The 26,772-nt window shown below is 65.7% G+C and overlaps 3 protein-coding genes across 4 annotated transcripts in view; 2 read left to right on the top strand and 1 right to left on the bottom strand.

Moving 5' to 3' along the window:
- RTN3 (reticulon 3) overlaps window positions 1-5,480 on the top strand; it is a 6,575-nt gene extending 1,095 nt beyond the window's left edge. Inside the window, exons 2-7 of one of the 2 annotated variants that reach the window (XM_030007035.2) lie at window positions 3,308-3,515; window positions 4,117-4,255; window positions 4,349-4,418; window positions 4,566-4,612; window positions 4,737-4,795; window positions 4,932-5,480. In XM_030007035.2, the coding sequence (XP_029862895.1) occupies window positions 3,308-3,515; window positions 4,117-4,255; window positions 4,349-4,418; window positions 4,566-4,612; window positions 4,737-4,795; window positions 4,932-4,977 (569 nt within the window). In that variant the 3' untranslated portion in view covers window positions 4,978-5,480. Of the gene's footprint in view, window positions 1-774; window positions 832-1,985; window positions 2,763-3,307; window positions 3,516-4,116; window positions 4,256-4,348; window positions 4,419-4,565; window positions 4,613-4,736; window positions 4,796-4,931 lie in introns of those variants that run through there. The other variant, XM_030007034.1, reaches the window with a different exon arrangement.
- Window positions 5,481-5,602: 122 nt separating this feature from the next.
- Window positions 5,603-10,206, bottom strand: LOC115338455 (uncharacterized protein C11orf95-like). The gene is made up of 4 exons (XM_030007033.1): window positions 9,853-10,206; window positions 8,349-8,718; window positions 6,751-7,125; window positions 5,603-6,140 (listed from the first exon to the last, which is right to left on the bottom strand). Exons 1-4 carry the CDS (start codon window positions 10,099-10,101, stop codon window positions 5,629-5,631), a joined length of 1,506 nt encoding a protein of 501 aa, XP_029862893.1. The 5' UTR covers window positions 10,102-10,206; the 3' UTR covers window positions 5,603-5,628.
- A 761-nt stretch (window positions 10,207-10,967) lies between these two features.
- On the top strand, window positions 10,968-26,686 carry LOC115338454 (serine/threonine-protein kinase MARK2-like). Its single transcript, XM_030007032.2, is given in 20 exon segments — window positions 10,968-11,346; window positions 15,545-15,718; window positions 16,566-16,619; window positions 16,750-16,798; window positions 16,956-17,021; window positions 17,120-17,190; window positions 17,320-17,376; window positions 17,941-18,045; window positions 18,047-18,178; window positions 18,257-18,376; window positions 18,959-19,058; window positions 19,172-19,284; window positions 20,363-20,489; window positions 21,066-21,250; window positions 21,539-21,636; window positions 21,729-21,857; window positions 22,745-23,008; window positions 23,907-23,933; window positions 24,331-24,375; window positions 25,209-26,686. Coding segments are annotated over 20 exon segments (2,328 nt in total). The 5' UTR covers window positions 10,968-11,289; the 3' UTR covers window positions 25,564-26,686.
- Window positions 26,687-26,772: the final 86 nt, after the last annotated feature.

The following is a 26,772-nucleotide window of genomic DNA, read 5'->3' as shown; positions in this document are numbered from 1 at the left end:
CGTCGCAGCCGGATGCCACAGAGCCCCAAAACCCTGCAGTTTCACCCCAAATATCACCCTGGCAGTAGTGGGGGGAGCTTCCCTAGAGGTCCAGTGCCAAGGGGGAGGGAAGGTGGAGATTTTGGGGTGACCCGACGCCATCTGTGCTCCAGCTGTTGTCACCTGGTGGGGACAGCTGCTGCGCCGGACTCCTGCCCCAAACAGCCTGATCAGGGTGGGGAAAATGGGGTAAAAAACCCCAAATTTGGTCAAAACTAGAATTCGCCTGACGGTCTCGTGTCGAAGAGGCGGAGGTAGGTGACACAACATAGCCCCAAAAAAGGGAAACTGGAGGAAACCCTGTTCCCCTTCTGCGTTACAACTGGGTACCCCAAAACCCCCGGGAACCCCCCTCTTTTGTGAGTGTGAAACCGCCGGCGCCTGACATGCCCCAATTTGGGGTAAAACCCTGTGGAAAAGGGTACACAGACTCCAACCGTGGGGGTTTGGGGGTGCTCAAGCCACCCCTCCCCCCATCTGCGTGTTTTCGGGGTGAAGAGGCAGTGATCGGTCCCATTTTGGAGGGGAGTTCACCCCAAAAAACCCATCAGCGCCCCAAAAAGACACCGGACAGTGGGATGAAGCCTTGCTGCGTCGAAGTGAAACCCCCTCCCTGCTTCAGGGGGTGACACCCTGACCCTGACAGGTTTGGGGGGGGGGACTCGGGGGAGGGTGTTGGTTTTGGGGGGGCCCCCCCCGGGGCACTGAGCTCTCACCCTCTATGTTTTCTTGCAGATCCCCCTGCTTCTTCCTCCTCCTCCCAGCCTGTCTCTCTCTTTGCGGCTTCACCAGGCAAGTCTCCCCCCCGCCACACTTTCCTGCACCCCCCAGGAAGAAAAATGTCGAGGTGGGGGGGAAGGCTGTAACCCTAAAACAACCCCCTTGGATTTGGGGGGGTCCGCAATGCCAGTTTGGGGTTCCCGATGCCACTGTGCTCTCCGTCCGGGTGCTGCTGGTGGCTTAGGGCAGGGGGGCAACGATGACGGATCCCAAAAATAGCCTCTGCTTTTGGGGGGCTTCGCCTGCAGCTCATTTTGGGGGGGCAAAAGGGTCCTGAGACCCCCCCCTAAAATGGCAGCTGAGGCTGGGGGGGTGGTTTAAAACCCACCAAAAATAGACATTTTTCTTTTGCTTTTTTCTTCCTGCTTATTAACAAAATTTCTTCTCCCTCTTTCTGGGCAAGCGCTTGCCCCAAGGCTTCATCCCCCCCGCCCCACGGCTTTATGCCTGCCCCATGGCTGTGCCCCCCTCCGCGCGTCGCCTCTGCCCCACGGCTGCTGCTTCTGCTTTGCACGGCCTCCCCCCGCCCCCCCACTGCTGCTGCTCACCCGGCTGAGGAGGAATTCGCCGTTTCTTGTTGTTTGGCCTCAAAAAAATCCACGACCCGCCTGCGCCCGCGTCCCACCCGCCGCCGTCTGTGTCTGTGTGCGACCCCCCTGCCTGGATCCGGCCCTGAAATTTGGGGTGGAGGTGGGGGGGAAGGTGAGGAGCCCCAAAACCCCCCTCCCAGCCCTGGAGGACCCAAAATCCTCCCATCTTGGCCCAAGAGTGGGCGGAGGGAGGCTGCGACCACGCTGGGGTCCCACACCCTTTCAGGAGGGGGGGGGCTGAATCCTGCCCCCCCTCATCCTCACTCCAGACCCAATCCAGCTGTTTTTAGCCCCAAACCGAGGTCCCCAGCAGGACCCCCCCTTCCTGGTGCCAAACCTGCAGGTTTTGGGGTGTATTTGGGGAGGGGAGGGAGCGTCCGACTGTTCGCGCCGCCGTGGGACCTGCTCACCCCCCCCCAGCATGGCCGTGCCGAGGGGGGGGGGGGGACCCCAAAACGTCGCTTTGGGTGCAGCTGGGTGCATGGCGGGTCCCCCCATGCATGCTGCGCCCCCCCCCCCCCCCCAAAAATCGTCTCGCCCCTCACGCCTGACTCTCTCCCCTCTCTCCGGCCCCAGCGGGCACCGAAGCGGCACCAGGGGGACAAGGAGGTCGGGGAGCCTTCCTCCCCGCCCCCCACCCCACCGTCTCCTCCTCTTCCTCGGGGGCACCCCCCTCGAAAGAACCGGATTCCCCTGAATCGCCCTTCGAGGTCGTGCCAGATCGCGCCGCCTTCGACCGAGAATATGGCACCGCCGCCGCGCTGCTGGGGGAGCGCGAGGTGCTGAGCCAAATCCCTGAGGATCGCATCTGCGACTTCCCGGCGAAACCTCGCGCCGGTAGCATCACCGGCGTCACTGCTAAGGTCCCCACCGGATTGTGCCGGCAAACATCCGGCACCGCCGCGGCGTTAGAAGAGGTGTCCAAGTGCGTCCGGGAGATGCACAGTTTTACCAACGAGTTGCTCAGCTGGGATTTGGTGGAGCGTAACGGCGGTAACGGCATCACCAGTGGTAACGGTGACACCGGTAACAGCGGTGACACTGGCGGCAGCGGTAACACCGGCGTCGAAGCCGACAGCTCGGGCGATTCCGACGACACTGTCATCGAGGAAGCGCCGGTTGAGGATCCCCCCAGCACCCTTCCCCGGCACCGTGCCACCGCTGGCGGCACCGGCGCACCGCCGCCACCCCCCCCTTCCCGAAACACCCCCCCCGCCCCACTGCCCGGGACTGGGAGGAGGAGCGGCTGACCCTGCGGGCGCTGCGGGAATTGGGGGAGCCCCCCCGGGATACCCCGAATCCCCCCGGGGACCTGGCCGAACCCCCCCTGGGGACCCAGCTCCTCCCCTGCCTGGCAGGTAAAAAAAAAAGAACAGAAGACCCCAGGTTTTTTTATCCCAAAATCATCGCCGCTGCCCCTGAGTCACCCCCAAAACAGCAGGTTGGGGGGGGCTGCGGCTGGACCCCCCCCCAATAAAGGGGGGGCCAAAAAGTGAGGGGTTAAAGGAAGAGTGAGGCAAAAAGGGGGGATCCAGCCCCAAAACGCCGCTGGGGATGTTGGGGGGGGCGGGGGGAGCCCTGCGTCTACTTCTTGTTTTGGTGTAAAACATGGGGGATTTCTAGCAAAACCCGCCGTCACACTGGGGAGGCGGTAATTAACACCTGTTTGTAATGAGGGGGGGTGGGTTAATTAATGCCTGTGTCTAACGAGTGAATGGGAGGGTACAGGGGTACAGGGATGGCGCCGGACCCGTTTTGGGGCAAATTGAGGCGAATCAAAGAGAGATGAAGCCATCGGAGAGGACACAACCAGCCACCACCTGTGATGGGGGGGGGGGGGGGGGAGACACGGGGCGCCCCGTGTCACCCCCCCTTTGTCACCTCTGTGTCCCCAACAGCCCACGACCTCCTCTTCTGGCGGGATGTGAGGAAGACGGGGATCGTCTTCGGCGCCAGCCTCCTCCTCCTCCTCTCCCTGGCCACCCTCAGCGCCGTCAGCGTGGTCGCCCACCTCGCCCTGGCCCTGCTCTCCGTCACCATCAGCCTCCGCGTCTACAAAGCCGTCGTCCAGGCTGTCCAGAAGTCGGAAGAGGGGCACCCCTTTCGGTGAGGGATATTTTTGGGGGTGCCCCCCCCCTCAATTTTGGGGGGTGAGGGGTGTTGGGGAAAACCCCCTTCCCCCCACCCAGGGATGGTGGCTGGGTGATGCGCTCGGTGGCCCAGCCGCTCTTTCCCCCTCCGTAGGAAGGATGAAGGTTTGGGGGGGGAGTTTAGGGTGCAGGGGGGCTTTTGGGGTGCAGGGGAAGGATTTTGGGGTCCCCCCCCATTTCTGGGGGGGGTGGGAGCTTGGGGACACCCCCCAGGGGACAGCAACCTCACCCATCAGGTGATGCACAGTGGCCCAGCTGCTCTTTCCCCTTCTACGGGATGGATGAAGTTTTGGGGCGGGGGGCAGTTCAGGGTGTAGAGGGGGCTTTTGGGGTGCAGGGGAAGGATTTGGGGGTCCCCCCCATTTTTGGGTGGGAGGTTGGGGACACCCCCCAGGGGACAGCAACCTCACCCATCAGGTGATGCACAGTGGCCCAGCTGCTCTTTCCCCCTCTGAAGGACGGATGAAGGTTTTGGGGTGCAGGGGGGGGATTTTTGGGGTGTAGAAGGGGATTTTTGGGGTGCCCCCTCCCTGACCTGACTGTGCCACCCATCTCAGAGCTTACCTGGAGCTGGACGTGACCTTGTCCCCCGAGACCTTCCAGGCTCACGCCACCACCGTCGCCCTCCACCTCAACCAGGCGTTGCGGTTACTCCTCCGCCTCTTCTTGGTGGAGGATCTGGTGGATTCCGTGAAGGTAAGGGGCCTTCCTCCCCGTCCTCATCCTCCTCTTCCCCTCCCCGGGACCCCCCCCAAAACGCTCCTCTTATCCTTTACCCCCCCACCCCAGCTGGCCATGTCGATGTGGCTGCTGACCTACGTGGGAGCTGTCTTCAATGGCATCACCCTCCTCATCCTCGGTAAGAGTCGGGCTTTGCCCCCCTCCCCTTGTAAAATAACTTCCCCAAATTTTTAATTTTGGAGGGGTGGCCCCCCCAAAAAATAACTCGGGGGGGGGGCTTGGCCCCCCTCATCCTGTGGTGCTGAACCCTCCGTCTCTCTCGCAGCCGAGCTGTTGGCCTTTACCCTCCCGCCCCTCTACGAGAAGTACAAGGTGAGCCCCAAAATGGAAGGGGGACACCCCCAAAATGGAGGGAGGGTACCCCAAAAAGGAGAGGGGCACCCCCAAAATGGGGGGAGTGCCCCTTAAAACCCCCCCTTGCCCCCCCCCCCACCAGGTGCAGATCGATCACTACGTGGGCATCGCCCGCAACCAGACCAAGGACCTCATGGCCAAGTAAGTGCTGACGGGACCCCCCCAAATCACTTTGCCCCCCTCCCTATTGCCGTGCCCCCCCCCAAAATCGCTGCGTGCCCCTCCCCAAAATCACCGTGCCCCCCCCAAGCCTCTCACCTCTCTCCTCTCCCCATAGGATCCAGGCGAAGCTCCCAGGCCTGGCCAAGAAGAAGCCGGAATAAAACCCCGGGGGTGGCGGGGAAATATCGGGGTACCCGGCTGGTGCCCCCCCACCACCCGAGCTCGTCTGCTGGCCCCCCCCGAACTCAGACACCCCCCCCCCCCCCAAGCTCGTACACTCCCTCCATCTCTCACAGTGGTGTCCGTCTGTCCTTCCCTCCCCCCCCAGCCTTGGACTTGGCCTCTGCTATGGGGCTATTGGGGGGCCTGCACCCCAAAACCCCCCTCCCGCTCCCCTGGGGGGGATCCCCCCCCCAGCTCGTTTCTCCCCCCCCGTTTATTTTTTTTTAACGTTAATTGAGATGAAATGTCTGTAACTGCTGTACCTTGGGGGGGCGGGGCAAAGCCCCTTGAGGGGGGGCTCGGCCCCCTCCCGCAGCCCCCCCAAACCGCACTGCGCCCCCCCCCTCAATTCCCCCCCCAGTAGTTTGTGGTGGGGGGAAAACAGGGGACCCCCCCCCAATCCGTCCGCGGGGAAGCGGCATCAATAAAACACCGCGACGGACGCCTCTGCTCCCCACTTTGCGCTGCCGTGCCGCCCCCAAAATATCCCCGTGTCCCCCCCCGCAAAATGTCCCTGTGTCTGTCATTGTCGTTCCCCCCCCCGCCGCGTCATTCCACGGGGCATCCAGGAACGGGTTTATTGAGGGGTGTCATGTACAAAAACGAGGGGGGGAGCGTAGAAAAAAAAGGGGGGGGGGACACGCATAAATAAGAGTGACACCGCGGGGTGGGGGGGGGAGCGAGCGTTGTGGACCGGTGACACCATTGAGGGGACCCATAGGTGCCACCTCTGAGGCGTGGGGAGGGCACTGGTGATACTGGGGGGGGACATGGCTCTGGGGGTGGGACTGGGGACACTGAGGGGGGGTCTCTGTGTCCTGTCCCCCCCCCCCGTGCCTCAGTTTCCTCCTCCCCCATGTGATGTGTGTCGCCCCCCCCAACAGTGTCCCTGTCCCCCGGGGGCTCAGGCGGTGCAGGCGGGGGGGGCCCCAGGGCGCAGGGAGAAGAGGGGGGGGGCTGCGGCGGCCACAGGCCCCCGGGGGGGCCCCCCCTGCACCCTCCTCCTCCTCCTCCTCTTCCTCCTCCCCTGTGGCAGCTGCTTCGGCCTCAGCGGCTGCTGCTTCGTCCTCCTCCTCCTCGGCGGGGCTGGGGGGCTGCGGGGCTGGGGGGAGCGGGGACAGCCCTGTTCCCCCCCCCAGCCTGTCCCTGTGTGGGGACACGCTTGGCCCCCACCGTGGCCCTGTGGTGCCCCCAGTGTCCCCACATCCCCACACCCCCCACTGTCCCCGCGTCCCCCACTGTCCCCGTTTACCCCGGTGTCCCCATGTCCCCTACCATCCCCAGTGTCCCCCCACCCCATGCCATCCCCACGTCCCCCACCGTCCCCGCGTCCCCCAGTGTCCCCGTGTCCCCCACCATCCCCACGTCCCTCACCATCCCCATGTCCCCCAGCTGTCCCCATGTCCCCCACCATCCCCGTTTACCCCAGTGTCCCCACGTCCCCCACCGTCCCCACGTCCCCCACCAGCCCCACGTCCCCCACCAGCCCCATGTCCCCCAGCTGTCCCCATGTCCCCCACCATCCCCGTTTACCCCAGTGTCCCCACGTCCCCCAGTGTCCCCACGTCCCCCACCAGCCCCATGTCCCCCAGTGTCCCCACGTCCCCCAGTGTCCCCATGTCCCCCACCATCCCCATGTCCCCCACCGTCCCCACATCCCCCACCATCCCCATTTACCCCACGTCCCCCAGCCGTCCCCATCACCCTCTCACCGTCAGGAACATCATCATCATCGTCGTCGTCGTCGTCGCCGCCGTCCCCCCGTCCGCGGCAGGCGCGCAGGAGCGCCCCGCGTTCGCCGGGGCCGAGGCGGAGGGTGCCGGGGTGGGCAGCCAGCGCGTGGCGGCGGATGTCCCCGAGGTGCAGCGAGGGCAGGGCGCGGGCGCAGAGCAGACACCGCAGACGGTTCCCCCCCGCCTCCAGGTCCAGCAGAAGCTCGGCCCGCAGCCACCCCCGGAGCGAGTCCCCCCCCGGGCGGACCCTCGTCACCGGTAACCCCGAAGGGGACGTTTTCCCGCCTCGGGGGGACGGGGGACGCGGGCAGCCTCGACGACGGTGACGGCGGGGACGGGTGGGGGACGGGGAGCCTGCGGGGGGGACGGCAGCCTCAGCACGGGGAGGTGGGTTGGGGGGGGGACACACCTTGGGGGTGTTGGGGACACCTTGGGGATGGGGAGGGACATACTGGGGACACCGTGGGGACATGGGGCAGGGACCTTGGGGACATGGGGGGATGTATCTGGGACACCGTGGGGATGTGGGACAGGGACTTTGGGGACACTTTGGGGACACGGGGGGATGTATTGGGAACACCTTGGGGACATGGGGCAGGGACCTTGGGGACATGATGAGGATACCTTGGGGACATGGGGCGGGGACCTTGGGGACATGGGGGGAGGTATTGGGGACACCATGGGGACATGGGGCAGGGACCATGGGGACATGGGGCAGGGACCTTGGGGACACGATGAGGACACCTTGGGGACGAGGGGACATTGGGCAGGGACCTTGGGGACATGGGGGTGCGCTGGGGACACCGTGGGCCCCCGGGGAGGGGCCGGGGTCCCCGGGGACACGCTGGGGACAGCATTGCTCCGGGTCCCTGGGCCGGGGGGACATGGGCTGTGGGGGCGGAGCCCAACCATGAGGTGGGCGGGGCTGAGGAAAGGGGCGGAGGCAGCAGGGAAAGAGCTGGTGGGGAAGGGCGGGGCCTGAACACGTCTGTGTGTTTGGGTGCGTGGCCATGGTGGGGGCGGGGCTGAGGGCAAGTGGGTGTGAGCTGCAGGAGGGGGTGTGGCCTGTCAGTCCCGGGGCGGAGCTTGTCTTAAAGGCGCATCAGGCAATTTAAAAGGGGGCGGGGCTCCATTTGAAGAAGGCGGGGCCTGGCTTAAAAGAAGGCGGGGCCCACATTTAAATGGGCATGGGTCAGGTTCAAGGGGGTGTGTGTAGGGGGACCCACATTGGAGGGGACGTGTCCAATATTTAAAGAGACACGATTGCCTTAATGGGGGCGTGGCCCACATTTAAAGGGCCACAGCTCAGATTAAAGGGGGTGTGACCCACCTTTGGGGGGGGTCACATTAAAGGAGGAGTGGCCTGCATTTAAAAAAGCATGGTGCAGCTTTGGGGGAGGAGCCACATTTAAAGGGCCACAGCTCAGATTCAGGGAGCCCCACATGAAAGGTGGCGTGGCCACATTTAAAGAGACACAGCTCAGCTTAAAGAGGGCATGGCTCCAACTTTGGGGGGGGGCCCCACATTAGGTGTCCCCACACCAAAGGCTCCCCAATGCAGTCCGTCCCCCCCATACCTGTCCCGCCGCCACCACCGGCACCGGGGGGTCCGTCGGGGTGGGCGTGGAGACCCGGGTGGGAATCCCAGGAGCGGAGGACGAGCTGCTTCTCGCGGGGTCCCCAAGCGCCGGAATAGGGATGTTTCTGCCGGATATGGCGCTTGATGGTGCTGAGCTTGAGGGTGGCGAGGGCGCTGCCGCAAACCATGCAGAGCATCCCGTGTCGCGCCGCGTTGAACTCCATCAGGTATTCGGCTCGCCAACGCTCGTGGTAATACCGACGGTGATCCCGACCCGGGATACGGCTCCGACCCGGCCGCGACGCTCGAGCTTCGCAGTGGTCTGAGCTCCGACGGCCCCCCCCGCGGTCCCGGCTCTGGCGGGGAGGCTGCGAGGAGCAGGGGGGGGTGATGGAGGGGAGGGGTATGGATTTGGGGGTTGGGGGTGTCTAAGGGATGGAAGGGTCTTGGGGGATTGATGTATGGGGGGCTCCAGGGATGGGGGGTGAGATTTGGGGGAGCTCCAGGGATTGGGGGATTCGAGTACGGGGGAGGTCCCCAGGGATGAGGAAGTCTCAGGGGGTCCCTGGTGATGGGGGGCCCTTGAGGGGGACATTTATGGGTGGGGGGGCTTTTGGGGTCCTCAGGGATAGCAGAGCCTGAGGGGACTCACTTTGGGGGGGGCTTTGGGGATCCTGGGGGGGGACATCCCAACATGAGGGTCTTGGGGGACCCTATGGGGGGTGGTCCCCCGGGTTGGGGGTCTCAGTCCTGCTTGGGAGGGGGACACAGCCCGCAGGGGTAACCTCAAATTAGGGGGATCTGGAGGGGAGGGGGGGGACACGAGACCGGGGGCTCTTAAAGGAGAAAGGGAAGTTCTTAAAGGGGCAGGGGCATCAAAAATGGGGGGGTCCACAGGGATGGGGCATCTTTAAAAGGGCGAGGGGGGGCTCTTAAAGAGACAGGGTGCGTTAAAGGAGCAGCTCACTTCAAGGGGGCGGGGCTTGTAAAGGGATATTTAAAAGGGGTGGGGCATGTCAAAGGGGAGGGGCCCTTAAAGGGGCAGGAGCATGTCAGAGGGCTGGGGGTGGTTAAAGAGGGTGGGGATATCTTAAAGTGACAGCAGCACCTTAAAGGACCAGGGGCATCCTAAATTGGATGGGGGCATCTTAAAGAGGCAGGGACACCTTAAAGGGATGGGGGCATCCCAAATTGGATGGGGGCATGTTAAAAGGACAGGAGCATCTTAAAGGGGCAGGGGCATCTTAAAGTGACAGGGGCATCTTAAAGCGACAGGAGCATCCTAAATTGGATGGGGGTATCTTAAAGGGCCAGGGGCATCCTAGAGGATGACAGGAGGATGGCAAAGGGATGGGGTCACCCCCAGGGCCGGGCGGGGGATCTTAAAGGGCCAGCATCGCTCCCATTGTGCATTCTCCGCGGGAGAGGGGTCTCCTTAAAGGGGCCGCACAGACCACCCTCCCCATCCTCTCCCCCCCCTCATCCCCTGCGTTGGTGCTCACCTGGGCGGTCCGGGTGCGGGAGAGGTCCGGGGTCGGGGTGGGGGTTCGGGGGCTCCATGGCGGGGCCCGGGGCGGCAGCGACGGTGGCGGGCAGGGGCCGGCCGGGGTGGGGACGCCGCCGTGGGGCCCCTGGGGCTCCTTTAAGGGCTCCTGGGTAAATTTAAAGGGGCCGCACGCCTTTCCCATCCCCCCCGCAAGGCCGCCCCGCCCCTCGACGGGGGGCTGCGGTGGGGGGCGATGAGTTGCCATCCGGTCTCAGCCCGCCCCCCTCCCCCAAAAAGCTCACCCACCCTATAAAAAACATTTTAAAGGGTGGGGGTGCCCAGGCGAGGGGTAAGGGGGAGCCCCTGGATGCTGCCCTCTCCCATGCAGCCCCCCCCCCCCATTCCCACCCCCACCCTGCAGCATCGCCCCGGGGTCCCCAGACCTATGGGGCACCCAAGAAGCCATCACCACCACCCCCCCTCCCCATCCCTGGGCTGGCCCCGCCCCTTTGGTCCAGAAAGGGCGTGGTCTGGGCGTGGAGACCACACCTTCCCCTTGGGGAAAGGGGGCGTGGCTTCCCCAGCTGGTCCCGCCCCATCTCCTAGGCTTGGCCCACCCTGGACCGGTTCCCCCTCCCAGTGCTCCCAGTGCCCCTCCCCATTACAGCCAGTGTACCCAGGCGTCCGGGCCCCCTCCCACCTCCCTCCAGTGCCTGGGGAGAAGCCAGGCGTCCGGGACCGTGCCCCCCCCCCGCCCCAAAAAGCGGGGAAGGGACCCAGGCGCCCGGGTGTCCCCCCCCCCTTCCCCCTTTGGGGTCGCCAGCAGGGATGGGGAGGGGGGATTCGGCTCCGCTCGGGTGTTTCCGTCAGTGAACGGAAAGGCCCGATGGCGGCCGAGAGGCGTTCGGGTGTTTCCGGATCTACTCGGGGAAGGGGTGGCGGAGACGGAGCTCGGTTCTTCCCGCGGCTGTCAGCGGAAATTGCCGAAGGAGGCTTCGGGTCTTTCCGCGTCGGGGTGGGGCCGGTGAGAGTCGTCGGGTGATTCCGGAACCGCCTCCGGAAACGCCCGAAGCCGGGAGAGGGAACACCGAGCCGAATCTATCCGGAAAGAGCCGAAGAAGAGTGGGAGGCGTGTCGGGTGTTTCCGGCGCGGCGGCGGAAATGGCCGAGGGCCGGCGGTGGCGGCCATGTTGGGAGCCGCTGGGTGCTGAAGAGGCGCGAGTGTGAGGCGGCAGCGGCCGGGCAGACTCGCCGCCCGCTCCCCTCTCCCCCCCTTCTCCTCTCCCGTCCCCCTCCCCGGCCTCCCCCATGCCGGTGGCCTGGCCTCCCCCCGCTCCCTGAGCGTGGCCCGGGGTTCCCCTCTCCCCCACCTCCCCTTCCCCCTCCCCGCACACCGCCTGCCGCGGCTTCCCCCTATCGCGATAGTCGCCGGCGGCGGGGGGGGGGGGCCGCCATGTCGAGCAGCGGTCGTAGCCCTCTGCCTACCGTCAACGAGAGAGACGCGGAGCAGGTAGGGTCGACGACGGGGAGGGCCTTTGTGAGGGGAAGGGGGGGGGGTGTCTGAGGGGAGCCCGGCCCCTCCGTGAGGGGATCGTGGGCCGTTTTGTGAGGGAAAAAGGGGGGGATCTGAGGTCGGTTTGTGGGGAAAAGGGGGTCTGAGGGGGTCGGGGGTCCTTTTTGTGAGGGGAAAGGGGGGTCTGAGGGGGTTGTGGGTCGTTTTGTGAAGGGGAAAAGGGGGGATATGAGGTCGGTTTGTGAGGGGAGAAAGAGGGGTCTGAGGGGGACCTGGGTAATTCTGTGAGGTAAAAAAGGCGTCTGAGGGGGACCCGAGCTGTTTTGTGAGGGGGGAAAAGGGGGTCTGAGTGGATTGTGGGCCGCTTTGTGAGGGGAAAAGGGGGTCCTGGGCCATTTTGTGAGAAGAAAGGAGGGTCTGAAGGCGTCCTGGGGCCCTCCATGAGGGGAAAAGGGGGGCTGAGGGGGCCTGGGGTTGTTTTGTGAGGGCAACTGGGGGGTCTGAGTGGGTTGTGGGCCATTTTGTGAGGGGAAGAGGGGGACTAAGGGGGCTCTGTGCCCCCCCCCAGCCTGGCCCCTCTGCAAGGGGATCCTGGGGGGACCCAGCTCCTCTCACAGTCATTCCCCCCATGAAGTACCCTGGGGCTTCCCATCACCCAGACCCCCGTGTGGGATGGGGGGACCTGAGCCAGGGCCCCTCTTTGGGGGCTGGATCCGACTCTTCCATGGGTCCTGTTTTTGGGAGGGATGGTCTAGGGTGCTCCTGAGCTGCCCCCCCCGCCCCGAGAGGTCTGGGCTCCCATTTTAGGGGTCCCTGAGGGGCAGCAGGGTGTCTGTTCCCCCACTCCCCAAAAGGCAGGGGTGAGAGGCCCAGGGCTTGCACCCCAAAGGAAGGGGAGCAGGCAGGAGGGTGCCAGCCCCCCACACTGGCCCCCTCTGGGGTCCAGTATCTGTCAGGGGGTGTGAGGTTTGGGGTGTCATCGTTGTCATTGTGTCGTGTGTGTCCCCCCCCGTCTTGGTGGCTGCGCGGACTGGGTGTGGGGGCGTGAGCCCACCCCCATCCCTGCTGCGGCCCCCCCCCCACCGGTGGTGGGGGGTGTGGGGGCGGCATCGTTGCCATGGGCTAGGTGCCCTCCGTGGGGTTTTGGGGAGGGGGGCTGTGAGGTGTGTACCCCCCAAAATGATATGGGTGCCCACCCCTGTGATGGGGGCCCAGCCTTCCCCCAAGATGGAGAGGGTGGGGGTTCACCCCCTGAGTCTGGTTGGTTGGTAGGGATGAGGCCTAGATACCTTTAGGGGGCAGCTGGAAGGGGGGGTCCCCCATTTTGGGGTGTAGGTCTGGGGGGCTCTTAGGGGCCCCCTGTGCTTGCAGCTTCGGGTGCTGGTGGGTACCCCACTTATGGCTCAGCCTGTTTGGGGAGGGTCTGGGGAGCACCTTGGCTTCCCCAGCTACATGGCACCCCCGTTTTGGCTGATATTTTGGGGGGCTCCCCACCTTCTGCAATGAGGGAGATCCCCCAAGCCACGGGGAGGGACCCAGCAGGATGTGGCCTGGGGTGGGGTGGGGGGCACAAGTGGCTTCGTCTCTGTGTCCCCAACACCGAGGACAAGGTGATGCTACCTGCTCTCTGGCCGTCACCGTGGCGTCGGGCACCCCCTCCTTGTTTTGGGTCGTTTTCCTGTATTTTTCTGCCGTTATGTAACGACAGAGGAGAATTATTCCTGGCTGGGAAGATTTGGGGAGGGGGCGGTGGAGAGGTGGGGGGCTGCTGCCTCTCCCCCAAAAACAGCAGCCAAAATCGGGGTGCCCCCCCCCCCCAGTTCCTCCATCACATGGAGACCGATCTGGCATGCTTTTATATAAAAAAATTTTTCAAAAATAACTAAATTTGGCTGACATTTCAGCACCGCCGCACCAAAGCTGTTTTACCATCTCCTGTCGGCTGCCGAGGTGGCGGTTCGGTGGGGGGGGAACCACCCGCCTGCCGCAGGTAGGCCCGGCACGGCGGCAGCTGCTGGTTACACCGTTACTGGTTACCAGTTATGCCGAAGCCGGTTGCCACCAGTTTTGTGCTGGCAGCGCGGTCGGGTGTTGGCGGCGTAGGCACAGCTGGCACCTCGGCCTCTTCGCACCAGGATCTTTAGACCCGACTGGTGACATCACCCCCGGACCTAGTGACATCACCCCCGGACCCAGTGACATCATCCCCGCCGCCATTCTGGTTGCAATTCCCAGTGGTTCGGCTCTAACGGCAGCCGGCAAGCGAGATGGGCCCCTCCTGCCCCAATGTGGGCCATTAGTGTTGATTTTTCCCTTTTCTGCCCTGTTTTCACCCCCCTGGTGCTTCAGGTGTTCCCCAAAACTGCGGCGCAACACCGCAACCCCCCCAGCTCCCGCGGCCCGGCCAAGCCGTCGTCAGCCCAACCGGTCGAGCCGGTCTGGCATTCCCGGCGCTCCTTGCGGAGTTCAACTCTCGGCGAGCTTCCGCCGGCCGCCCGGCACCACCTCACACCGAGCCGGCCACGGCCGTCGGTGTCGCTGGCACCACCGCGAGCTGAGCCGGTTTAGGGTCGCCGAGTGTGAGTCCGTGCCGTGGGGCTGGGTTTGGGTGGGGAAACTGAGGCACGAGGGGCTTTGGCAGCGAGGGAGGGGGTTTAGAGCTGAGCTCAGAGCCCGTTTAATTAACGAGAATTTGGTTAACAAGCGCCAAGCCCGGCACCGCTCTTCGTAGCCGCAGGGGGATGCCAAGGGCTGAGTCCTTTCCCGCTTTGCCAAAACCGGGAGCGGCGAAGCAGCCGCCCACGTCCTGGCGAGGGGGACAGTGACAACCTCCTGGTGTTTCAGCACTGCACCGGCAAAGCCTGGAGCCGGCGATGCTTTCGGCAAAGCCTCACCGGGCCCCGGCGCAGCTGCTGCTGCTCTCCTGGCATGACCTTTGTCGGGGCGGGGGGGGGGGGGGGGGGGGATGTGGAGGAGAGCCGCCAGCGCTGGGGGATGTTTGCCGGCCACTCCAGCCTCACCGATAAGAGGTGCCGGAGAAATGCCGGGCACGCTGGCCACTTGCTGGCGCTGCCGCGGACCCCCATGCTTTTTGAGGGGGGGAGAATCCGGTGTTGGTGCCACCACATGCCTCGAAACCCTGAATTAATTCCCCGGCAGCACGGCCAGATGGCGAAGCACGCTCCCCGCCCCGTTGCCACGGCAGTTTTTTGGCAGAAAAACCCCATTTTTCTTCACTTTTCCCCATCATCCTCCCAGCAAAGCACTGGGTTTTGGGGGAGGGGGAGGATCTGTGCCCCCCCTCCATACCCCCCCAGTCCCCAAAATGCTGTGTTCCCCTAAAATCTGGGGGTTCGGTGCCTCGTGCCTGGTTGCGCCATCGTTGGCTGAGCAATGCTGAAAACTGCCCCCGCCTCGCTTCCGCCGGTGGTTTCCTTCCCACGGGGGGAGCACCCCAAGAGTATGACCCCCGCCAAAACCCCAGCGAGGTTTCGGGGAGGGCTGTGCAGTGGCCCCAAATCCTGGGGGGGGGGGGGGGGTGTAGTTTGGCTCGATTCCCCCGCCCGCTCACGCGCGCCCGTTATCTCCGGTGTCACCGGAGCGGTGACAGCGCAGCATGGGGGGGGGGGAGGTGACGCCGCCCAGCGCCGGTGTTCCGCTCCCCATAAGGGAACACCCCAAAAGTGTCCTTAAAGCTGGAGTGACCTCTGGGGGGGGTGGCCCATGAGGACTTTTGGGGTGTGGGATGGGGGGGGGGGTTGGTGGCAGTGGTGTTTTATGGGACACCTCAGGGGCCCCCCTGTTTTGGCTGTGGGGTGAACCCAGGCATCTGGTTTCCCCATTTTGGGGTAAAATCATGACATTTGGGCACCCCATTTCTGGGATGGGACCAGGGAGGGGGTAGCCATGTCCCTGTCCCCTCCCGGGGAAGGGGTGTCACCGCGCTGGCCCCGTCCCCACCCAAGCCCAGCCCGAAACCGCCGTGCTTGCGTCAGGTATCGGGGGCGGCTCCCGGCCTGCCCGGGGTGCGGCACAGTGCTGTACGGCAGCGGCGTTCCCGGACTTTGCTCCCGGCTTTGCCGAGAGCCTCCAGACCCCCCCCGGGAGTTCTTCTGGGGGGGGGGGGGGGCGAACGACATGCAATGACATGACACATGGGGACATCAAACTGATTGTCCCCTTTGTGTCCCCGCAGCCGGGTCCCGTGGAGGGGAAGGGTGGCGGGAAGGCCAACATGCTGCGAGGCCGGAATTCGGCCACCTCCGCCGACGAGCAGCCCCACATCGGCAACTACCGCCTGCTGCGCACCATCGGCAAGGGCAACTTCGCCAAGGTCAAGCTGGCCCGGCATGTCCTGACCGGCAAGGAGGTGAGTGCCACCGTGGTGTGGGGACGGTCCTCGTCCTGTGGGTGCCACCGTGGTGTGGGGACGGTTCTGGGCTCCTGGTCCTCACCCCGTGGGTGCCACCGTGGGGATGGGCTCTTGGTCCTCATCCTCAGAGTGCCACCGCGGTGCGAGGACAGCTCTGGGCTCCCAGTCCTCTCCTTGTGAGTGCCACTGCAGGGACAGGCTCATGGTTCTTGTCCTGTGAGTGCCACCACTGTGCGGGGACGGTTCTGGGCTCTCAGTCCTTGTCCCATGAGTGCCACCGCAGTGTAGGGACAGGTTCCCGGTCCTCGTCCTGTGAGTGCCAGTGTGGCACGGGGACGGGCTCCTGGTCTTCAGCGGTGACTGCCACCATGGCATGGGGACAGCTCTGGGTCCTGGTCCTCACCCCGTGAGTGCCACCATGGCATGGGGACGGGCTCATGGTCCTTGTCCTGTGAGTGCCACCACTGTGCGGGGACAGTTCTGGGTCCTGGTCCTTGCCCTGTGAGTGCCACCGTGGGGTCAGGCTCCTTGTCCTCGCCCTGCAAGTGTCACCACAGCACGGGGATGATCCGAAGCTCTTGGTCCTCATCTTGTTAGTGCCACCATGGTGTGGGGACGGGCTCCCGGTCCTCCCATCACGGATGCCACCACAGTGTAGTGACAGGCTCCCGGTCCTTGCCCCGGGAGTGCCGCCGCAGCATGGGGACAAGTTCCTGGTCCTCACCTCATGAGTGCCACCATGGTGCAGGGACAGCCCTGTCCCCTTGCCCCTCACCTCATGAGTGCCACCACAGTGTGGGGACAGTCTTGGGGACATTCCCTGACCCCCTCTCATCCCTCCCAGGTCGCCGTGAAAATCATTGACAAGACACAGCTCAACTCCTCCAGCCTGCAGAAGGTGAGGGCCGGGGCTTGGGATCTCGGGGGGGGGGGGGGGGGGGGGCAGCAGTTTATGGGGGGACACATGGGGGATTGCGGCATCTCATTCCCTCCTCCCCAAAACCCACCCACCCCCCCATTCCTCACAGCTCTTCCGGGAAGTGCGAATAATGAAGGTCCTGAACCACCCCAACATAGGTGAGCCCCCACCAAAGACCCCCCAGCTGCATGCTGGGACTCCCGTGCCCCCCATCCCTACCCTTGGGGGGGGGGGTCCCCCACCCCTGGGGGGATCCCAGGGGGTGGCCCCCACCCTGGCCCGCCCCCCTCCAGCCCCGCTTTGCCCCCTTTGCAGTGAAGCTTTTCGAGGTGATTGAGACGGAGAAGACGCTTTACCTCGTCATGGAGTATGCCAGTGGGGGTGAGCAGCAGGCAAGGTGGGGTGACAGCAGGCAGGGAGCGGGCAGGGCTGCCTCTCACCCCTGCCTTCTGTTGTCGTGTCCCCCCCCCCACCTCCAGGTGAGGTTTTCGACTACCTGGTGGCCCACGGGCGCATGAAGGAGAAGGAGGCCAGGGCGAAGTTTCGACAGGTCGGGGGTTGCCAGTGTGACACCCCCAAGGGGGTTTGGGGACACCCCTATGTCCCCAGGGGGCTGGGGGATGCCCCTGTGCCCCTCCCGGGGTGGGGGGGGCCCCCCTGATACCCCCCTCTCCTGCAGATAGTGTCGGCCGTGCAGTACTGCCACCAGAAGTTCATTGTCCACAGGGACTTGAAGGTGAGGACCTCCCCCTTGGACCCCTTGACACCCCTGGGACCCCTGCCAGCAGCCCAAGGTGCTCCCCAGGTCCCTGTCCCCCCCCTTTTGACCCCAGGGCAGCACCTGGATATCCCTGGGACCCCCCAGCACAGCACCCAGGCACCGCTGAACCCCTGGGAGGTGCCAGGATGTCCAGGGCAGCACCCAGGCTCCTGAGGGCAGCACCTGGACACCCCTGGGACCCCCCAGGGTTGTACCCAGATAGTCCTAAATCCTCAGGGCAGCACCTAGATGCCCCAGGGAGCTCCTGGGAGGTGCCAGCGTCCCCCAGAGCAGCACCCAGACACCCCTGCATGCCCTGGGAGGTGCCAGGGCCCCCTGGGTCAGCACCTAGACACTCCTGAACCCTGTGGGAAGTGCCAGGACCCCCAGGGGCAGCACCTGGACACCCCTGGGACCCCCTGGGCAGCACCAGATACTTGCAGAACCCCCCTGGCTGCACCCACATACCCCTAAACCCCCCCAGCAGAGCACCCAGATGCCCCTAAAGCCCCTTGGGGCGCTCTCCCTCCCCTGGGACAGGCGGAGAACCTACTGCTGGACGCCGACATGAACATCAAAATCGCCGATTTCGGCTTCAGCAACGAATTCACCTTCGGGAACAAACTGGACACGTTTTGCGGGTCCCCCCCCCTACGCGGCCCCCGAGCTCTTCCAGGGAAAGAAGTACGACGGCCCCGAGGTCGACATCTGGAGCCTGGGCGTCATCCTCTACACCCTGGTCAGCGGCTCCTTGCCCTTCGATGGGCAAAATCTTAAGGTACCACCCCGTTTTGGGGGGGTCCCTGTGGGTCCCCAAGGTGGTTGTGGTGTGCCGATGGGTGTTTTATCACCTCAGGAGCTGCGGGAGCGGGTGCTGCGGGGCAAGTACCGGGTGCCCTTTTACATGTCGACCGACTGTGAGAACCTGCTGAAGAAGTTTCTCATCCTTAATCCTACCAAGAGGGGCACCTTGGAGGTGAGGGGTCAGGGAACCCCAGGACCACCCCCAGTGGGGTCCTGGGCACCCCTGGGACCCCCCAGTGTGGTACTGGACACCCTTGAGAGCAACCCAGCACACCCAGCATGGTTCTGGGATCCCCCAGGACCCCCCAGCATGGTCCTGGATACCCATGGGACTGCCCAGGGACCCCCAATGTGGTCCTGAACACTTCAGGCACCCCTTGAGCACCTCCAGTGTGGTCCTGGGCACCCCTGGGATGACCAGCATGGTCCTGGGAGCCCCCGGGACCCCACGAGCACCCTCGACATGTTCCTGGGTACCCCCAGGACTCCTCAGCGTGATCCTGGACACCCCCAAGAGCACTGCAAGACCCTCAGCATGATCTTGGGTGCCCCCAGGAGCCCACCCAGGAGCCCAGTCACCCCTAACATTGCCCTCAGCCCCCCAGCACAGCATCAGGGACCCCTGGAGCCTCCTGCTCCCCTCCAAAATGTCCCTGCCCCCCAGAGGTGACCCCAGGAAGCCCCCTGGGACCCCCAGACCCCCTCCGCCCTGCTCAAGACCCCCTTTGGTGTCATCGTTCCCCCCCCCCCCCAGCAAATCATGAAGGACCGCTGGATGAATGTGGGCCACGAGGACGATGAGCTGAAGCCCTACATGGAGCCTGTGCCAGACTACAAGGACCCTCGGAGGACAGGTAGGACCCCCCCTAGACACCTGGGTCCCCTTTTGGGGGGTAAGAGGGTCCTCAAGGGGCCCCCTCCCAGATGCCTGGGTTCCCCCACTGAGGCCTGTCCCCCCCCCACCCAGAGCTGATGGTGTCCATGGGGTACACGCGGGAGGAGATCCAGGAGTCACTGGTAGGGCAAAAGTACAACGAGGTGATGGCGACCTACCTGCTGCTGGACCACAAGAGCTCGGAGGTGAGGGGACATCGGGGACACCGTGGGGGTGTAGGGGATGAGGGGACAACGGGGAGAGGTGAGGTGACACAGGTGGGACAGGGAGTATGATGAGGGGGACAATGAGGGGATAGGTATGACGGGACATGGGGGGGATGAGGGCACATGAGGAGACAGACGTGATGGAGTATGGAGGATATGAGGGGACATGGCAGCAAGGGGGTACGAGGAGGAATGTGGGGACAAGGAGGGGACATTGGGAGGGTCTTGGGGACATGAGTGACAGGACATTGAGGGTATGAGGGGACATGGGGACTTGAGACAAGGGGGACAGGTGCGATGGAGCATGGAGGATATGAGGGGACGTGGGGGTTATGGGTATGACAAGGAACATGGAGGGGATGTGGGGACACGGAGAGGGTCATGGGGACATGGGTGTGACGGGACTTGGGGACAATGAGGTGACACAGGGACATGAGGAGACACGGACACATGATGGAGCGTGGAGGATGTGAGGTGACATGGGGACAATGAGGGGTATGGGGGACATGGGTATGATGAGGAACGTGGACATGGGGAACACCGAGAGGATGTGAGGGTCGCAGGATATGGGTATGAGGGAACGTGGAGGGTATGAGGGGACATGGGGACTTGAGGAGGACACATGGGGACACAGGTGTGGAGGACATGGGGACAATGGGGGGGACATGAGGAGGGTCACGGGGACACACGTATGACAAGAAGGGGATGGGGTGGGACAGTGGGGGGGGGCACAGGGAGGGACAGAGGGGACAGCGTCCTCCCCCCCAGCCATACCCTGACCCCGTGCCAGCGCATTCCCGTGCCATCACGTTCCCCCCACCCCAGCTGTGCCTCGTGCCAGCGCGTCCCCGTCCCCAGCTGTGCCCAGTGCTGGCACGTTCCCGTCCCCAGCTGCGCTCCGTGCCAGCGCGTCCCTGTCCCTGCACATCCCCCCACGCCAGCGCGTCCAGTCCCTGTCCCCATCCCTGCTTGGTGTGTCCCCCCGTGCCCCATACCAACATGTGTGCGACCTCCTTCATGTCCCCACCTGTGTCCCCCCCCCACTTTGTGTCCCCAGCTGGAGGAGAGCCTGGCGCTGAAGCCGCGGGCGGCCCCCGACCTGGCCAACAGCTCGGGCCCCTCCCCGGCACACAAGGTCCAGCGCAGCGTCTCCGCCAACCCCAAGCGCCGCGTCAGCGACCAGGGTGAGCCCCCCCCCATGACATCTGGGTCCATGGGGGGGTGGGTGGCCCAGTTGCCTGGGTCACTGGGTGGAGGGCAAGGGGGGGGACCCAGTCCCATGGGAGAAAGGGGGGGCCTGGGGTGGGAGCAGGGAGGGGGGCCTGTGTCCCTAGGTGGGGGGCACCTGGGTCCCTGGGTGGGGGTAGCCCGGTTGCCTTGGTCACTGGGTGGGAGTCAAGGGGGGGGACCCAGTCCCATGGGAGAAAGGAAGGGCCTGGGGGGGTCCTGGATGCCTGGGTCCCTTGGGAGACTGGGGTCCTGGATGCCTGGAGTCCTGTGGGATGGGGGGCTGGATGCCTGGGTCCCCTGGCGGTGCAGGGATGGGAGAGGGGGTCCCCAGACCCCTGGGTCCCCATGGGGTGGGGGGGTGGAGTGGGGCCCCCCCACATACCTAGGGCCCTGAGGGTGGAGGGGATGGGGTGGTGGGGTGGAGCAGGGGCCCCCTGGGACACCCGGGTCCCTGGGGCAGGGGGTGGGGAGTGGGTCCCCATAGGACACCCCCCCCCCCCCACACCTTGACACATCCACCACCCCCACAGCCGGCCTTTCCATCCCCACCTCGGCCTCCTACTCCAAGAAGACGCAGGCGGCCAACGCCGAGAACAAGCGAGGAGGAGGAGGAGGGGAGGAAGAGGGGGGGCGGCGGGCGGGCAGCACCGCCAAGGTGCCCCCCAGCCCCCTGCCCGGCCTGGAGCGAGCCAAGGGCACCCCCTCACCCTCCACGGTCAGCATGGGGCTGGGGGGGGCACCCATGCCTGGGTCCCCTGGTTTGGGGGGGGGGGGGTCGCGCATGCCTGGGTCCCCTGGGGTGGGAGAAGGGGGGACCTGGACACTTGGGACCCTTGGGGGTGGGAGTTGGGTGGGAGGCCCAAACACCTGGGTCCCTCAGGGTGCCTCAGTCCCCAGACAACTGGGTCCTCCGTTTGGGGGTGCTTGTGGGGTTCCCAGATCCCTGGGTCCCCCCTCAGACCTCCCCCCCCCCCCCCCGCCTTGTGTGTCCCCCCCTCCACAGAACAGTGTCCTCTCCACCGGCACCACGCGGAGCCGTAACTCCCCGCTGCTGGACCGGGCCAGCCTGGGCCAGAGCTCCCTGCAGAACGGCAAGGACAGGTAGGGGATCCCCCCGTGCCCCCCAAAAATACCTCCCCCCCCCCCCCTCCTTAATGCCCCCCCCCCCCCCGCCCCCTGCTTTTCTTTCCTAGCCTGCCCACGCCGGGCTGCCGGCCCTCACCCGCTGCTCCCCCGGCCCCTGGGGCCCCCCCGCGGTCCCGGCAGCACCCGAAACCCACCGCCACCCCCGCCGATGCCAACTGCGAGGCCACCCGGCCCAGGCAAGGCCGCCCACCCCCCCAAAATCCTGGCGCGGGACCCATGTCCTGGAGTGGAACCCTTGGGAGGGTTTGGGGGGGGGGGGTCCCCATGTGCCTCTCCCTGACCCTGCCTGGCACCCCAGCATGTCCCCAGGGATTTGGGGTGACTCAGGGTGCTGGTGTCCCCCTGCCTGGCACCCCAGCATGTCCCCAGGGAACAGGGGGGATTTGGGGTGTCCCCTGTCCCCAGCCCAATGCCCCAGGGTATCCCCCAGAGCAGGGGGGGGGGAGGGATTTGGGGTGTTGTGGGGTACCAACGGGTCCCTGGGGTGCAGCAGGGTGCTGGTGGGTCCCCATGGTGCTGTGGGGTGCTGGCAGGTCCCTGGGGTACAGCGGGGTGCTGGTGTGTTCTTGTGGGGTGCTGGTGGGTCCCCATGGTGCTGGTGGGTCCCTGTGGGGTGCTGGCAGGTCCCCAAGGTGCCGTGGGTTACCAGCAGGTCCCTGGGCTGTGGCAAGCTGGGTCCCCACGGTGCTGTGGGGTGCTGGCGGGTCCCTGTGGGGTGGTGGCAGGTCCCCACGGTGCTGTGGGGTGCTGGCGGGTCCCTGTGGGGTGGTGGCAGGTCCCCACGGTGCTGTGGGGTGCCGGCGGGTCCCTGGGGGGTGGTGGCGGGTCCCCACGGTGCTGTGGGGTGCTGGCGGGTCCCTGTGGGGTGGTGGCAGGTCCCCACGGTGCTGTGGGGTGCTGGCGGGTCCCTGTGGGGTGGTGGCAGGTCCCCACGGTGCTGTGGGGTGCCGACACGTCCCCAGGGTGCCCTGAGTTACCACCTGCATGTCCCCAGGGTGCAGCGGGCAGGGTGGGGTGGTGCCACCCACACCCCCATTAACCCCCCCCCGCCCCGTTCCCACAGCGGGGCACCCAGCCGGGTACCGGCAGCTTCTCCTTCAGCCCACAACGTCAGCCAAGGTCCCGGGGAACGACCCAGCTTCCCCCGGGGGGTCTCCAGCCGCAGCACCTTCCACGCCGGGCAGCTGCGACAGACGCGCGACCAGACCCCCCTGCCCTACGCGTTGCCCCCCGGTCTGCCCCCCGCCTCCCCCTCCGGTGCCAGTCAGGGTCGTCGCGGTCCCTCCGCCAGCCTCTTCAGCAAGTTCACCTCCAAATTCGTCCGGAGGTGAGGAAAGGGGCTGGGGGGGGGCGGGGGGGGACACGCGGGACTGTCATCACGTGTCCCCCGGTGTGGGGGCTTCTCGGTGTGTGTGGCCCCTGGGCTGCCCCCGTGTACCCCCCCAGGGCTCCTCTGTGTCCCCTCTGTGTGGCCCCTCATCCCCCCCCGGGGATCCTCTGTGTGGCCCCTCTATGTTGTGGTTGTGTCCCCCCCCCCACTGTGTGTCCCCTCATCCCCCTGGGCATCCTCTGTGTCCCCTTCTCTGTGTGTCCCCTCTGTCCATCCGTCCCCCCCCAAAGCTGTGTGTCCCCTCGTTCCTCCCAGGGATCCTCTTGTGTGTTCCCCTCCGTGTCCTCTCATCCTCCTCAGGGCTCCTCAGTGTCCCCTTGTCCCCCCACAGGGCTCCTCCATGTCCCATTTTGCCCCCCCCAGGACCCTTCCCTGTCCCCCCATGTCCCTCTCGGGCTCTTACACATCCTTTCCGTGTCCCCCCACCTTGTCCCCTGGGGGGGGGGGCTTCTCTGTGTGTCCCCTTGTCCCTCCAGGCTCCTGTATGTCCCCTCTGTGTCCCCCCAGGGCTCCTCCTGTCCCCCAGGTCTCCTGCCATCCCCTCGGGACCCCCCCCTCCCAACACTTCCATGTCCCCTCCTGTCCCTGTGTGTCCCCCCCCCCCCCCGCCCCATGTGGGAAGGGGTGACGGGGGCGGGGAGGTGGGGGGGCTGCTTTGCCCCAGATGCCTGGATCCTCCGGCTGACCCCCCCCCCATTTGGGGGGGGGGGGGCGGGTGGGGGAGGGGGGTACCCGGACACCGGGGTCCCTCAGGGTGTGGGGGAGGGGGGTGGCTCTGTCCCGGCCCCCTCCCCCCGCCCCCAACGTCGCCCTTCTCTTCTGTTTGTCTTTGTAGAAATCTGTCTTTCAGGTTTGCCAGAAGGTAGGGCAGCGCCGGACGCCTGGGTCCGCCCCCCCCCCTGCCCCCGCATGCCACCCACCCCCCCCACCCTGGGAGAGCAGGTCCTGGCCCCCCCCTTCCCCCCCCCCGTGCCCCCCCAAACTCCCCTCCCAAACCCCCGCCTTGGTGCTGCACGGCCCCGCATGGCCCCCCTCCCCGCTCGGCTGTGGCTGTCTGTCTGTCCGTCTGTGCCCCCCCCCACCCCTCCCACCCCCACTCTGTGTGTGTGTGTGTGTGTGTGTGTGTGTGTGTGTGTCTGTCCCCCTCCCCATGCTGTCTGTCTGCCCGGACGCCCGGGTCCCATGCTGGGAGGGGGAGGGGCTGCCCCTCCCCCCCCCCCCCCCCCCCAACTGATCTTTGCCCCTTCGTCTTTCTCAAGGAACCCGCACGAGCCCGAGAGCAAGGACCGAGTGGAGACACTGAGGTGAGTGCAGGGACGGGGTCCTTGTGACACCCCCGACACCCCTGGGGTCCTTGTGACACCCCCAGAGTCCTCGTGATGTCCCCACAACACCCCTGGAGTCCCCAGGACCACTATCTTGTCCCCTAGGACACCCCTGAGGTCCCCACAACACCCGCAGGGTCCCTGGGACACCCATAGGACCCCACCCCATGACACCCAGGCCCACCATATTGGGCCTGGTGACGTCCCTGGGGTCCCCCCGTGACACCCAGGACCACCGTACTGGTCCCAGTGACATCGCCGGGGCCCCCATGACACCCCAGACTGCTGTGCAGGTCCCGGTGACAACCCTGGGGTCCTCCTGACACCCATGATCACTGCGCCGGTCCCCCTGCCACCTTTGGGGTCCTGGTGACATCCATGGGACACCTGGGCTGGCTGTGCCCGTCCTGGTGACATCCCTGGGGTCCCTGTGACACCCAGGACCTCCATGTCACTGCTGGTGATGTCCCAGGCCCGCCATACTAGTTCTGTGTCATCTCCAGAGCCCCCATGCCACCCAGGACCACCATGCTGGCCCTAGTGGTGTCCCCAGGACCACCACACTGGTCTTGGTGACATCCCTGGGGTCCCTGTGACCCCCGGGACCCCCACGCTGGCCCCAGTGCCATCCCCAAGACCCCCACGCTGGCCCTGGTGACATCCCCAGGACCACCGCACTGGTCCTGGTGACATCCCTGGGGTCCGTATGACCCCCAGGACCACCACACCCACCCTGCTGCTCCCGGTGCCACCACCACCCACCTCCCCACCTTGGTGACACCCCCCCTTCCCTCCTTGTCCCCTCTCCCCAGACCGGCGGTAGGTCCCGAAAAAGAAACCCGCGAAGCCGGCGCTCGAGAAGCCAAACCTCGTTCTTTACGTTTTACCTGGAGCATGAAAACGACGAGTTCCCTGGAACCGGGCGAAATGTTACGGGAAATCCGGAAAGTTCTGGACGCCAACAGTTGTCGGTGCGAACCCCAGGAACGGTTCGTCCTCCTCTGCGCCCACGGAGCTCCCGGGCACGATTCCTTCGTCCAGTGGGAAATGGAAGTTTGCAAACTTCCCCGTCTTTCCCTCAACGGCGTCCGCTTCAAACGCATCGCCGGGACCTCCATGGCCTTCAAGAACATCGCCTCCAAGGTGGCCAACGAGCTCAAGCTCTGAGCGGGGACGGCGGAGGGGGGGGGGGGGGACAACAACAACAACGGTGTCACCTCTGTCACCTCCCCCCACCCACCAACCCCCTTCTCCTGCTTTGGGGGAGCGGAGGCGATGGATTGAGGCGGGGGGGGGGATTGCGTGTCTGGGATCGGATGGACCTGGGACATCGGGGGGGATGTTCTTGAGGGGGCTGCGTGGGGACGTTCTGGATGGACGGGGGACCTGCAGGGACGTGCTGGGTGGGCCAGGACCTCATGGGGACGGGCACATCCTGGATGGATGGGACATCCTTGGTGGCCCTGGGACCACTGGGGATGTTCTGCGTGGTCCTGGGCCTCACAGGGACGTGGCGGATGGCCCAGGGACCTGGGGGGACATTTTGGCTGGGGGGGGGACGACAACACACATGTTCTGGGTGGCCTGGGATGTCTTGGATGGCCTTGGGGACATCCTGGGTGGCCCTGGGCCAGGTGGGGATGTTCCGGTGGTCCCAGGTGGGATATCCCGGATGGACCAGGAATGTCCCCGAGCCTTGGGGGGGGGGGGGGAACGACACACACGTGGGGACAGTCCAGGGCCTTTCTGTCCCCATGGGGACGGCCCAGAGCCTTACGGGGACCCCCCGGGGACCCCCGGTGGCCTTAGGGGACGTGGGGACAGCCTGATGATGTCACAGGACCTGCCCCATGACCTTGGGGGACATCACAGGTGTCCCGCCCCCCCCCCCCCAACCCTTGGGACATGGGGATGTCCCCTTCCTCTCCCCCCCCCCCCTCACTCAGGAAGGCCCCCCCGGGGGGGGAGGGGTTCTGCTGCTGCCGGGGGGAGGGGCCGCCCCCTTTGACCTGCTGTAGCCCCGCCCCCGGGGGCACCCGCATGCCTGGGTCCCCCCGGGGGGGGAGGGGCTGCACCTGCCCTTTACATACCTCGGGGGGGTGTCCCCAGCCCCTCCCCCCCCCGCCCGGGCACTGTCACCCCTTGCGGGGGGGTGGGGGGGGGCGGGGGCACCCAGGGGTGCTGCTGCCCGGGGGGGAGGGGCAGCGCCGCTGGCCCCGCCCCCAGCCCCACCCACCCCCCCGGCCAGCGCCGCTGTGGATTTTCCAGGTTCTAGATTAAAAACTTTCCAGAAAGATCCGTTGCCTCTGACCAGTGCTCCCAGTACGGACCAGTGCTCCCAGTACCCACTGGGTGTAGCTTAGCACTCCCCACTAC

Source organism: Aquila chrysaetos, unplaced genomic scaffold (assembly GCF_900496995.4).
Source record: "Aquila chrysaetos chrysaetos unplaced genomic scaffold, bAquChr1.4, whole genome shotgun sequence".
Taxonomy (NCBI): Eukaryota; Metazoa; Chordata; class Aves; order Accipitriformes; family Accipitridae; genus Aquila; species Aquila chrysaetos.
Note: the sequence above shows the minus strand (reverse complement) of the source record. Positions and strands in the feature narration are given on the sequence as shown.

What these genes read in the sequence shown, in the direction of transcription:
- LOC115338455 (XM_030007033.1), bottom strand. Translation starts at nt 10,101, where the DNA reads ATGGCAACTCATCGCCCCCCACCGCAGCCCCCCGTCGAGGGGCGGGGC. An exon ending in CGGTGGTGGCGGCGGGACAG is followed by an intron (nt 7,126 to 8,348) that starts GTATGGGGGGGA and finishes TCCCCCCCGCAG; the next exon opens with GCTCCCCGTCCCCCACCCGT. An exon ending in TGATGATGATGTTCCTGACG is followed by an intron (nt 6,141 to 6,750) that starts GTGAGAGGGTGA and finishes CGCTCCCCCCAG; the next exon opens with CCCCGCAGCCCCCCAGCCCC.